Below are 13,813 nucleotides of genomic sequence, written 5' to 3'. Positions count from 1 at the left end.
TTCAAGAAGATTTGCAACAAAGTGCACCTAAAGTAGGTCTTTTGAAACAGAAAAACAATATGAAGACAAAACCAAAAGGTACTTCATTGAAAAGGCCTAATAAGAGAGACAAGCTTCTATCAAGTTTGATCAGGGAAAAAAAAAGGCACAAATAAACATTATTAGATACAAAAAAGAGACATGTAAATCGGATAAGGGTTTAAGAAGTATAAAATGACACACACTAAGAACAACCTTTTGCTAACAGATTTTAAACTGTTAATTAAATGAACAACTTATGAGAAAAAGATAAATTGCCAAATTTGTCTCAATTATGAAAAGAAAACCTAATAACCATTCATGAAAATGAATTAATAATCAAATATATCACTCCATCCTCAAAGGATACCAGACCCAGACAATTTTGTGGGTTTATTTTCAAACCTGCAAGGAGTAGAAAATCTGTATCTTCTATAAACTCTTGGAAGAAAAATAAAAAAGGAGAGAATGTTGCCCAACTCGTTTTACAAGACTATTATACTCTTGATAGTAAAACCAGATATGGGCCATATAAGAAAATAAAATTATAGGCACAAATCACTTATGAAAATTAGGAAGCCTAATGATGCTGGCCCTCTGCAACTCATTGAAAGAAATTCCAAAAGAAAGTGGGTCCAAGTGAATCGATGCTTCTGAAGTATTATTTCCTTAGGTGGGTTGGAATAGGGGGTGAATTTTCCCAGAAAGCCTCGTCCCTGGGTAGAAGTCAGCACCCATGCATTCACGCATTCATGCTCACTCGGCCAGGAACTGAGCCAAGCACTGGAAATGGAATTGAAGACAAAACAATCGCCTCACAGTCTAGTGGAAGAGACAAATGTTAATCAAGCAACCTCACAAATAAATGTATTATGCTGAATCATATGAAATTGCCATTTTAAGGTCAAAACAATAATATTGACAATATCATGTGGTTCAACCTAATATAACTCCAAACTGAGTCATGTGCTCTGATAGGAGGGACACAGGGTGGTGGAGTGTGTAAGGGAGGAACCTGACCCCCGTCTGAGGTGTCAGGCAGGGAGTATCAGAACTCTGCAAAGACTTCTGTGGCAAAGGAACATTGGTAGTCAACACTCAGCACAGCAGTGCAGGTGCCCAGCAGCTGAAGATCCACCGTGAGGAAGGGATGGGTGAGTTGGAAATTGAAAGATGGGCAGGCCTGAACTAGGCACAGGAATTGCCCTGGGGCGGTGGAGGGGGGAGCGCATTATTGGGAAGGTATTTCAGTACATGCAAAGACCCTGTTGGGAGACAAAACTTGGGGCATTTGGTGAATGAATTTTAAAAAGCTAAGGTGTCTGGTGTTTGAAAGCAAGGGGAAATTCTCGATAGGTGGATAGGGGCCGGATTCTGCAGGACCCTGTTGGCCACATAAAAGATCTTGATTTTGATTTTAAAGGTTAAGCAAAAAAAAAAAAAATAGTTTGAAAAAGAAAACCAGCATACCAGTATTGAAGGGCAAGACGAGGATATTCGGATCAGAATGGCCACCAGCGATGGAGAAATGGAGAGATTTGGAGACATATTTAGGACATTAGTGGAATTCTTGTTCCCTTTGTCCTCAGCTGAACTGATCCCAAAGTGCTTGGTTGGACTTTGTGAAGTAATATTGTTGTTATGTTGGGTGCTGTCAAGTTGATTCCGACTCATAGTGACCCCATGTGACAGAGTAGAACTGCCCCATAGGCAGGAGCCGATTACAAGTGAGCAATGTACAAATGAGCTCATTTGTGCTTACTTACTAATCTGTAGCGCACAATTTCACATGATGTGGCGAAAAACAGGTAGTAATTAAGCACAAACAAGCCTGTACGTACCTTGCTTATTGGGTAATCCGTCCCTGCCCATAGGGTTTCTTAGGCTGTAGTCTTTATGGGAGAAGATAGCAAGGTCTTTCTCCCACAGAGCCACTGGGTGGGTTTGAACCGTCAACCTTTTGGTTGGCTGCTGAGTGCTTAATCATCGCACCACCAGGGCTCTTTAATATTAGGCACACTCATTTTCCTGAATTGCTTCATACTTACCTCAAAGTACAATAATAAATGACTATGTAAAGAGGCGTAAAAGCAACCACACAGTATGGACCACTGGCAGTTCAGTAAGTGGCCTCTTTGCTCACCTCTTCAAATGTGAATTCGGTGTTGGGTGCATTGAAGCTTGCAGTAAAATAACTTGTGTTAGAAACACTGTCCCTAAGTTTCTACATAGCTGCATGCTTCCATCTTGCTTTTTGTTTTATTATACAACAGGAAGTTGACGTATTGACATGATTGAGATAGTTTTGGTGTTTTTCAAATGAAAACAATACTAAATATACTTTAGTTCTCCCTTCTGCATTTTTAATGAAATCATGGATTTCCAAGGTTTACTTTTTTCAATCTCAGTTCAAACTTTTATCTCTAGAGATCCTCTTGGCTAAAGTCAGTAATCCACTCTGTACACTCTGTAGACTGTTATTTATGCACGTGAATATTTATCTGATTACCAACGATATAAGTTCTACTTGGTTGTAATGCTAAACTCCAGTTATGGATGTTCTCAGTCTTCATAATCTCTTTTACAATTAGAGGAAGTATTGCCAGTGCTATGACTTTCAAGACTAAGGCAGGTATTCTGTAGCCATGGAGCAGAACACAGCTATCTACCTAGTCCTCCACTACCACCTTGGCTAAAGCCTTGACTTTGGTCACACGGTGCCTTAATTATCTAGTGCTGCTATAACAGAAATACCACAAGTGGCTGGCTTTAACAAATATATTTATCATCTAACAGTTCAGAAGGCTAGAAGTCCGAATTCAGTGTATCAGCTCCAGGGGAAGGCATTCTCTCTCTGTCAGCTCTGGGGGAATGTCCTTGTTATCAGTCTAGGAGCTTCTTGGCACAGGGACTCCCAATCCAAAGGATGCAGTCTGCTCCTGGCCTTTCTTACTTAGTGGTAGTGAGGTCCCACTCCTCTATGCTCGATTCTCTCTTTTATATCTCAAAAGAGATTGACTTAAAATACAACCTAATCATGTAGATTGAGTCCTACCCCCTTAACGTAACTGCTCCTAATCCTGCCTCATTAACATCACAGAGGTTAGGATTTACAACACATAAGATAATCACATCAGATCACAAAATGGTGGACAACAACACAGTACTGGGAATCATAGCCTAGCCAAGTTGACACACATTTTAGTAGGGGGTGGATACAATTCAATCCATAACACATGGGTACCATTTCCACTCAGTTTACAGGGGTCTTAGTACATTGCAAAAGTGTTTTTGTTTGTCATGGTGTTCTGGAGCTTCCTCATTTGCTCTGCTGAAGATGAAAGAACGTAGAAAGAATGGTAACCGTGGTGGAGAGAGGGTGGCTTATGTCTGTTTGTTGTGCTGTGGTTGAGGAATCTAGAAGAGCGTATAACTATGCACAGTGCTTTTTGAAGGCAGTGGGAGTAGAGAGGTGGGATGGAAATGAGCCCTAAGAGTTCTGGAAACTCCTTTCCAGAAGTGCCCAAGCCAGAACAGCCTTTAACTTTATATCAGTTTGAGAGATCATTTTTCATTATTTCCTTTTTTCTTGTAGGTGTAAATCAAAAGGCTATACCAAAAACCAAACCAAACCCATTGCCATCAAGTCAGTTCCAACTCATAGGGACCCTATGGGACAGAGTAGAACTGCCCTGTAGGGTTTCCAAGGCTGTAAATCTTTACGGTAACAGACTGCCACATCTTTCTTCCACAGAGCACCTGGTGGGTTCAAACCTCTGACCTTTTGGTTGGCAGCCGAGCACTTAACTGCTGCACCACTAGGGCTCCTTAGAAAGCTATAGCATAGCTTTAAAAAAATCCTTTGCAAAGAATTAAAAAATTATATTCTAGAACAGTTGCCATGGGATTTTAGTACATAATGAAATGAATTACTAGAACACGTTTCTTCCTTAATTCAATTAATTATTTTTTAAAAAGTTGGGACTTAGAGGCTAATAATTTGAAATTGTATTCCATAAATCCAAGGGCTTGTGTAACTAACTCAGTAGCACACATTTGCATAGTGTATTACCCTATTTCCAGGTGTATCAGTGAATCATTTATGAGATACACTGCAGTTCAACTTTAATATTCAGTTAAGTCACCCACAACACATGCAACAGATTTTGAAAATAATTAATTCCATCACAGATTAGGATTCCTCAGATTTCTCCAGCAGAAACATAGCTGGAGAAAGACATCAAACATACACATTCACACCCTGACCCACACTCATGCACATCTGCATTCTACTCAGGCGTAGTTTTCCAAAGATTTTTCTTTCACCTCCCTCACTTCTGCATTCAGCTTCTAGAGAGATGAATGGGATGAGCCATCAGCCTTTCCTTTAATAAGCCCAGTGACCATCAGTTAGCTGAGCACAAGCCTGATTGTATTCTGGAGGCACCAGGAAACCCTGAGCCAGGGAGGCTCGCTGAGACAAGGGTACTCTCATCTACCCGTGTTGGGGTTAAGGAGGCTTGCAGACACAGCTGTGCAGATTCTCCTTCATTCTTATCTTCATAATCATATGGATTATATCGAACACCCCAGGGTACCTAGCCAGTTTTGGGGAGTGCTTTAATCAAACAAAGACCTGCCACGAATTGTCGTCAAATCATAGTTTAGTATGATCTTGAATCATATCCTGATCAGAAGAGGGTTTGCCGAGTGATGGACATCACAAGTGGAGAGGAGAGAGTATGTATTTTACTTATTTCTCAGATGCTGGAAATTGTGCTAACAGGATTTTAAAGGAGTGAAGTGTTGTCACAGGGCATGTCTCTCCCAGAGTCACACGGCCAGGCCGGGGAGCTTTTTCAGTTTGTACGTGTATTGTCTCTGGTTTCCTCTGTGTTGACAGGTTTCGTCTTTGTCATGAGTAGATATCTTGGAATTTCTTAGTTCAAGCAGTCATTTCCATAGTATACAAGGTAAGCTTTTATCTCGTTTTTGTTTTTGTTTTTTCCATTTTAGATAACTTACATACGCCAAGAATATGAAACAAAATTCAAAGGGTTGATGCCAGCATCTCTAAGACAAGAACTCGAAGACACCATTTCCTCCCTAAAATCTCAGGTAATTACTAGAATCAAAACATTTTCCAAGTATTCAGATGATGTCCATGTCCCAATAGGAAACTTGCAAATACATTTGCGTCTGAGTTGAATGCCAATACCATCAAAAACCCCAAAACCCGCTGCTGCTGAGTGGATTCCGACTCGTAGCGACCCTACCAATGTGATATCATAACATAACCCACTACGCAGAATGAATTGTTTCTTCTCATAGAATTTTCTTCTTAGTAGTTTAAGAATTCATTGTCTCCATAGTATTTCCTTAAAAGCACCCTTGAAAATGAAATGTTCAGTTGTAACGACTTTTATTCCATTTACAGTCCACATTCCAATACAGTCTCTCCCTTTTCTTCTTGGTACCAGGCCCAAAATACCATCACTTAGCACATTGCTGATTCCTCACTGCACTAAAGTGCCGAGAGCTAGAAAACACAGTTAAGTTAGAAGCATTTTGATTTCTGGTGTATTTTATGTGGTTGTTTGGAATGGCAAGACATATTTTAAGTTCAAGGAAGAATAATGCCAAGGTATTCAAACAATTAGATTAAATATATCTTGATGAAATCTATAGTTCTTGGTATAGTTCATAAAATGTAATGTGAGAAATGAAGTTGCTTTAAATTTGGATGCTTATTTCAAAATTCCAACATGCATTTTCTCTATATATGTCGGTATTGTTTGAATATTTTATGTATTGATGGTCGAATCTGTTTTTTAACTCAAGCATGAGAAGGAGCCCACTTATTTCCATGTCTAATATACTTAGAAATTTAAATCATACTTTTTTCTGGCAAAGCTACACAAGGGAAAGGATTCTTTACTTTCCATGCCAAGAATAGTGCCTGGCACATAGTAGATGCTCAATAAATATATTTACTAAAATAAATGATATATTTTGATGGCATTCACATCAATTATAATAAGTAAGACAAAATGCAGAGCAAATTTTAGCTCTTCCTTTTCCATGCCCCTCGGTAAAAAGACTCCTATCTGGAAATGAAATGTTATTGCATCAAGCCTTATGATACCATTGTTACTGCTAAGAAGTTTTGGTCCGCTCTCCCATGCATATAAAAATAAGTACTGGAGGAACGTGTTGAAGAAGAAAGGGTTAAGTAATCTTTATTTATGTGAAAAGCTCTCCTCTAGATGTGGTTTACCCATTAACTTTGTAGGAAAGTTTCCAGAGGGTCAGCTTTGTACAACCTGGCACCTTCAGGAGAATTTCTTTTTTTTTTTTTTTTTTTTTTTTAGGGGAAAAAAGAAAAGAAATCTGATATCCACCTGCAGGGCTTCTGTTATCATTCATATCATTTCACTGTAATAAAAGCCAGTTCAGCCTCCTAAAACTGGATGTTGACCCAGAAAGAGAGTGCTGCCAGCTGCATGAGGGCCTCCGCGTTGGCAGCTGCGCGGAGCAGTCCAGGCCATACAGGGAGCAAATTTAGTTTGAAAGCACAGGTGCCTGTGTTTTTTGAAAATTGTTGGAATTCCTGCTCCAAAGCCTGGTGGGGGAGGGAACTTGAAGCAGTGTAATCCTTGCATCTGTCCAAATTTTTAATTGTCCTCTGGGTCATTTGAGCAATTGGATAAAATTAAGACCCGGGTGATATCATAAATAAGCAAAACCAAGGGGACCACTTTGATAGGCGCCCATTTAGAAAGAGTGTGCTTTCTTCCCTTTCAAGCACATTTTATTTTCTGCCAGCTGTACTCCCTTGCATAACTATGTTTCAGGATCAGCCGTTGCCATGGTTTCAGTTCAGACCTAAGAGGCAAGAGTAAACAATTCTGAAACGATCAAATACCACTGACTCTTGATTGCATTAAGCTATAGTGTGAGTTCTCCAAAAACCATTTTCATTTGGTTGTTCATAAGGTGCTTTTGAATTTTGCCTGATATAGGTATTTTAACAGAGCCCTGGTGGCACAGTGGTTAAGAGTTATGGCTACTAACGAAAAGGTCAGCAGTTCAAATCCACCAGCCACTCCTTGGACACTCTGTGGGGCAGTTCTACTCCGTCCTATAGTCCTATGAGTCGGAATTGACTTGATAGCAGCGGGTAATGAGTATAGGTATCTTTACTATTACAGACATTTACACTTCAAAATAATCAAACCATGTTGTAAAGGTCTGATTTAGGAGACTATGCTACAAAATCCAGTTTCTTAGCACCGCCCCCAGCACCCCAAGAGTGGGAGCACCTGCTATGAGTGCTGCAGTAGGCAGTTTCCAGCAGCCGTTTCCCATCATCCTCATAACCTTGGGAGGCAGCTGTCATTAACCCCATTTCACAGACGAGGCATCAAGAGCTTAAGTGACTTTCCTAGAGCCATAAAGGCCAAGCCAGGATGGAATCCAGGTTGACCTGACTCCAGACAAAGCTCAGGCTCTTTCCACTACAAAACATTGTCTCTCCAACCTCAGGGAATCCTCAGGACGGATTGAAGTTTCCAGAAAGTAGTAATTTTCTTTTCATTTGCTCATTCATTCATTAAACAGCTAATGCATATCAGCTACATGCCCAGCCCTGTAAAAGGCACTGGGTATTCAAAAATGAACAAACATCATCCCTGCCCCAGAAGAGCGCTCAGGTTTGGGGCAGACAGATACAGACAAATTGCCACAAGGCAGTGCAGGAGGTGCTAATGACAGAGTCGAAGAAGATAGAGGAGGGAGCCATTGGCTCGGCCAGGGGTAGGAGGAGATGAACAGTTGGGGTGGAGTCGCAGATTGAAGAGGCTGGAAGAGGTCGCATTTGGACTGGATCATGGAGGATGAATGGGTATTAGTTAGCCCAGTATTCCAACAAAGGTGTGAAAGACATGGTGTACAGGTGGCAATGGTGGGAAGAGGGTGACAAGCGATGGGGCTGCAAAGGTAGGCTGTGGCCAGATCAAAACAACCGGGTAACAAGGAGTTTGAACTTTATTCTGTAGTCTGTGATGGATTGTTCAGTAGGAATGGGACATGATCAAATGTACAAAACACAACATTGACATTCAGCAAATCCTCTGAGTCTTACTAGGTGATTGTCTGAATTTGAATAAAATCTCACCATATGATTTGCGAATCTTGACATTTAAACCACCTTTGCCCCTTCTCATACAAAGTGTCTTTTCTAGGTGAACTTTCTGCAGAAGAGAGCATCCATCCTTCAAGAAGAGCTGACCACATACCAAAACAGAAGGTACATCTTGTGGTCAGCAACACCTTCTGATCCGTGTGTATTGTTTGTCCCCATGAGTCTCCCGGTTTGGAGTTTAAGTCTTTATGAGAATACTTAGACATAATAGTGATTTGGGCTATTGTGTGTTAAACAGACTGATTTTCAGTAAATAGCCTGTCTTTAAGAAGGCACCCACCTCTTTTAATCCCAGCACTGCTTGGTCAGCTCCATCAGCGCTGAGATGAGAGAATCTCAGATGCATGGCCAGGCCAGGCCTCCCTGCAGGAGTCACAGCAACAGGTTGTCTGAGGAGACACTGTTTTCCTTTAAGATAGTGAGATGATGCACTTCTTAGTAGTAAAAGCCCTGTCTCCCAGGAGGTTTGTTCTCCAGACCAGAAGAGGTGAATGGCTTAGTTGGGTCACAGCACTCACGGTGACTTTGGGGCCCGTGGTGTCCTTCTCAGGATGCACAAGACCTTTCTATTCCAAGATTCCCAGTGACATCACCGACACTGATGGTGTTTACCTGCTGCCTGAGAGCAGCCAAGTTGTGTAATTCAGTCACACAACCTTCCTTTTAGTGGGTGAAAGACTGAACCACTTACTGAGCACTGAACTAAAAGTAAAGAGCTTGTGGATTCTCTCACTTTTCAAAAGATTGTTTGCTTGGTGTCAATATGATTTGATCCCTTATAGACATAAAACCCAAAAACCAAACCCATTGCCGTCAAGCTGACTCCAACTCATAGTGACCCTATAGGATGGAGTAGCATTGCCCCATAGGGTTTCCAAGGCTGTAATCTTTATGGAGGCAGATTGCCACATCTTTCTCCTGCAGAGCAGCTGATGGGTTCTAACTTCTGACCTTTAGATTGGCAGCTGAGCGCTTAACCACTGCACCACCAGGACATAAATGATCAAAAATATCCTTTTCAACCTCTATCCAATTCCTGTATACCAAAAAAAAAAAAACACCATAGCGACCCTATAGGACAGAGTAGAACTGTTCCATAGGGTTTCCAAGGCTATAATTTTTACCGAAGGAGCCCTGGTGGTACAATGGTGAAGCACTCAGCTGCTAACTGAAAGGTCGACGGTTTGAACCAACGAGCTGCTCTGCAGGAGAAAGATATGACAGTCTGTTTCCATAAAGATTTACAGTCTTGGGAACCCTGTGGGGCAGTTCTGCTCTGTCCTGTAGGGTCACTATGAGTCGAAATCAACTTGACGGCAATGGGTTTTGTTTGGTTTTGGAATCTTTACAGAAGCAGATCACCACATCATTCTCCCAGCGGAGGAGCTGGTGAGCAACCTTTTGGTTGATGGCCGGATGCTTTAACCACTGTGCAACCAGGGCTCCTTTTCCAATTCCTGGATACTTCTCCATAATTGAAACATATTTTTAAAACTGGCCAACCTATTAAACCTAGAGGAAATGATAACTGAGATTTTGGGTTTTCAGGTAACTGCACAAGAGATGGGCCGTGGATGCAATCATTGGGGCTGCACTGTGGACGTCTTCCAGCAGGTTTGAAGATTTGGATATTGTAAACTGTGAGATCAGTGGCATTTTTTAAAACTTAAAAGTATGTAATTAAGATCATAAAAACATGCATCATTCACACACACTAGTGGGGTGGTTTTATTTGTGTCTGCCTAAGTTATTTTTTTTAACATCGCTTTATTTCTGATTTCCGTATATGTGTGCATTTGTGTGTGTGCTGAGAATTGCTTATATTGGGAAGAGAAATGTTTTCCTATGATCTGCCTTGTTAATGCTTTTGTGTAGATTTTTACCAGTTGCATATGATCAAAATCACGCTTGTAGTATCATATCAAAAAATTTTAACATGTTTACATTGTTTTCATGTTCATATATTATTAAAATATTATTTTGTACTTATCAATATCATTTCTACTTTTGAATGCACCTCATTTTCTAAAATAAGTATGACATATACATGGTATTTTTTCCCTAGAAAATACTGTCAATCTCAAATTGTACTATAGGAAAAAAATACCTTATGTCATGTCAAAGATTAAATCCATTAATTAGTGCATGGAGCTGGTGTTTAGAATAAAATCACTGGGCCATCTGATAGCCTCAGTCCAAGTTCTTGTCTTATTGGTCTCCAGTCAGAGCCTGGGGCTCCAGAGGCAGCACCGTATAAGAAATGTATGTAGCAGCTTTGTTTTCTTCTTGGTCTCTCTTTTTATGGTGGTTAATTTAATTATAATATCAGTCTACACTCTTTAAGAAAACCTAAAAATGTAGAGGTGTGTTTTGAGGACACTCAACATTTTGGCAAGTGATTTTAGAATATGCTGTCATTGGTCCCATTTTCAAGAGGGTCCCATAGTCAAGAGAATCTGACGTTGTTGCCGTGAGTGGCTGTTTGGGTCTGGCTCTGTCTCCCCACCTGAATGCCATAAGTAGCTTTCCGCTGATTGGTCGACGTGATTTGCTGAGGAAGTTTGGAATTGCAGTAAAGGGACCAGCAACCAGGAAACAACTGATGCTCCAAATTCTTTGACTGCATTGTGGTGCGTGCCATGGGCCCTTTGAGACACTCTTGGAAAATCTGACCCCGGGAAGGGCTGCAATCATCTGATTTACTGTAAAAGGGCAAGGGCAGAAAGTTTATTTACACTTTTCCAAAATCTTTTTCTTTCCCACGCCCATCTCTGTTGTTTGCTGCCCGAGGATGAATTACCCTTTTTTGTCCTGTAACTGAGACAGGGAGATGATAAGGAAGTAACAGGTTTAACGGCCACTTCCAAAGCCAGGACTAGGATCAGCATAAATACTGCTCTGAGGCCAGCCATCAGGAGGAGGCATCCCATCCTTGCCCTCAGTCATCTCACTCTGTCTGGTGAATGTTCAGATGCTCATCCGCACGTCTCTGCCGGGAATACAAGCCTCTGTCTTTCTCGAAAGATCAGGTTTCTCTTACATATACAATAAATTATAGCACTAGCTTTAAGAAGAATCAGGAAAAAGCAAAATCGTAGCAGTTGTCCTTAAAACCACCTGACAAATGAGGACAATTGGTACTCAGACCATGGTTTAGTACTTGGAAGGGGAAGATTAAGGCTACGTGATTAATTTTAAGTACTTCTGGATAGGCCGTGGAAAACAGGTTGAAGCTCAACAGCTTTCATTAGCAAGGTTATTAGCTGCTTGAAGTGAAAATACTTTTGTGAATTGTATTGCGTGCTGGAATTGGAACTCTCACTCAAGAATATTTGTTTTCCGTGAGTAAATATCAGTAGGTGTTTTGGAAAGTTGCCTGCTACTCTTTCTTTTCCTTATTTTGAGGGTTATGAAATTACAAATACTGGTGAACCTTTGACATTACCCAGATCCTGTTTCCCTCCTGAAGCGTGTCATATATGGCAGAGAGCAAACAGAATGAAACTTTAGGTCAGTTTGATTGTCTGTGATAGGAAGAGGTGCCTGACACTAATGTTTTTGGGAAAGTTCTGTGATAAAAGAAGAGAAAGAAAAATTGCATTTGGCAGGTTTGAAATTCCTGGTTGAATTGAGCCCTGAGTACATAAACGGTCACTGGAAGAAAAAGAAAAAGCAAGTGCTGAGGAGATAAATTATAAACACTGTGCCTTATTATAAAATCATCTAAGATTTCATCCTTTCTTTTATCTGGTGGAAGATCAATTGTTCATCACAAGTACCTAATTTAGTTGTGTCTCAAGGTAGTATTATTGGCTGCTACACCTGAATCAGCCACCTGAGCTTTTTATATTTCAGCATATAATTGTCAACAGGTAGTGGCTGATAAAGCACTGGGAACAAGCGAAGCTGAAGAAACGCCATGGGATCCCAGTGTTCTGGGTATTCTAGGTGTTGTTACCCAGTTATGGGGTCTGAGAGGAGAGGGGTTGACGGTGGCGTTAACTCTGCAGTTGCCACATGTGTCATAGTTTTGTTTGAGTTCACCATTTCTGCATCACCAAGCAGTGAGCCCTTTCAGGGATCTGCCCTCTGATTTTGCAACCTCCCCAGTCGACAATGAACTCCTCAGAGGGCGGCCCTCAAGGGGCACAGTGGAGAAAACGGAAGACTAAGATGGAGGGAACAGTGGACTGATGGCTTGCTCCATAGTTTGGTAAAAGAACTGACAGTGACTCAAGGGCAATAGCTCAAATTCAAACACTATCCAGTAACATCACATATTAACAGTGATTTCTTCAGAAACAGCCATATGCTCATCGTGGTGAGTAACCTCATTAAAGGAATCCACAGAGAAAGTGCAGAAAGAAGAAACTGGGAGTTTGAATTAACAATTAACAGCTCTCTGATTGAAGTGCACCACCATCCGTAGAAGGCAGTGGTGGGTTAGCTTTCTTTCTAAGAGTAAAAAGGAAAGGTAAAACATCAAAAATGGTGGGAGAAAAGTTTCAGAACACAAGGTCATTTTAATTCATAGTTTCTTTAAAAGAACTGTCTCTTCTCAGCTTTCATATTTTGTTCAGAAAGGTCGTTTCTTTTAAGCCTTGTCATTAAAGAAGGTTTGCTCTTTAAAGTGAATTATCAAAGGGTGTGGAAATTGCAACTTACTGAAACTAAAATGCATGATCAATTTTCAGTCAGCTAACTAAAGCCTACTTAAAATTGGATGTGCTTTTGTCCTGGCAGCCCCTTTGATAGAACCAGAAAAAGAAACATGGTTGGTCCATTCAAAGTAGGAAAAGAAGATAATTAGATAAAACTTTTTGTAACAATTGAAGTGGTTCTTGGATTTGGAGACTTGATTAAGAAGTGGCGGCATGGGCTGTAATGGTGTTTGAAAAGTAAAAGGTGAATAGCCCAGATTTGGACCTGTTTAGTATTACCATTCTTCACTATATTGTTTTAAAAACTAAATCAAACTTCAGATCATATCATTTACCTCTCACATAGAAGAAGAAATTTGTAACAAGACTGAAGGAATTTTAAAATGTGGGTCCCTAGACAATATCTGCTTGAGTTGAAAATTCAGGCTTCCAAATATTTCAGTTTTGAAAGCAAAGATTTCTATCAGGCAAGTGTTTTAAAACCAAAGGCCCAAAATGCTCCTGTAGATTCTGCTGTTTTTAGAACTGAAGCTTAGTCTAAACTTCAGACTAATAAATACTCTTATATCCTCTTTGAGAGTCTACCATTTTAAGAGAGGGCTCATGGGAAACAGCTAGTTGGACATCTAGACTTGATAATGGAACAGAAAGAAAGGGCTACCTAGTGAGAAGCCTGATCTATTTAGTTAGCTAGTATGTGTTGACAGGAGAGAACCATTTTGTCCATACCCCTTCACCTTAGCTAGAAAGAAAATTAGTTCATAGATGGAGTTTACCAATTAACTTTGTTTCCTTAGGCAACTCTCTTCACCTATCCAGGCCTCACTTTTCTAACGCATAACATGAAAGGGTACAACGAGATCCATATTTCCCAAATTGCACCATTTCAATTGTCTAATTCAATGTTTCTCAAACTAATATTCCATCAAGC

At 40.5% G+C, this 13,813-nt stretch overlaps 1 protein-coding gene across 3 annotated transcripts in view; it reads left to right on the top strand.

Annotated features, from left to right (window-relative positions):
* Positions 1 to 9,929, top strand: part of CEP112 (centrosomal protein 112) — a 443,305-nt gene extending 433,376 nt beyond the window's left edge. For 2 of the 3 annotated variants that reach the window (XM_023729297.1, XM_023729296.1), the window contains 3 exons: positions 5,035 to 5,136; positions 8,262 to 8,326; positions 9,770 to 9,929. In XM_023729297.1, coding sequence (XP_023585065.1) covers positions 5,035 to 5,136; positions 8,262 to 8,326; positions 9,770 to 9,773 — 171 coding nt within the window. In that variant the 3' untranslated portion in view covers positions 9,774 to 9,929. Of the gene's footprint in view, positions 1 to 5,034; positions 5,227 to 8,261; positions 8,327 to 9,769 lie in introns of those variants that run through there. The other variant, XM_023729295.1, reaches the window with a different exon arrangement.
* The last annotated feature ends 3,884 nt before the right edge of the window (positions 9,930 to 13,813 follow it).

The sequence above is a fragment of the Trichechus manatus genome, unplaced genomic scaffold, assembly GCF_000243295.1.
Source record: "Trichechus manatus latirostris isolate Lorelei unplaced genomic scaffold, TriManLat1.0 scaffold00028, whole genome shotgun sequence".
Taxonomy (NCBI): Eukaryota; Metazoa; Chordata; class Mammalia; order Sirenia; family Trichechidae; genus Trichechus; species Trichechus manatus.
The sequence above is the reverse complement of the archived record's forward strand: the minus strand, read 5'-3'. Positions and strand labels throughout refer to the sequence as shown.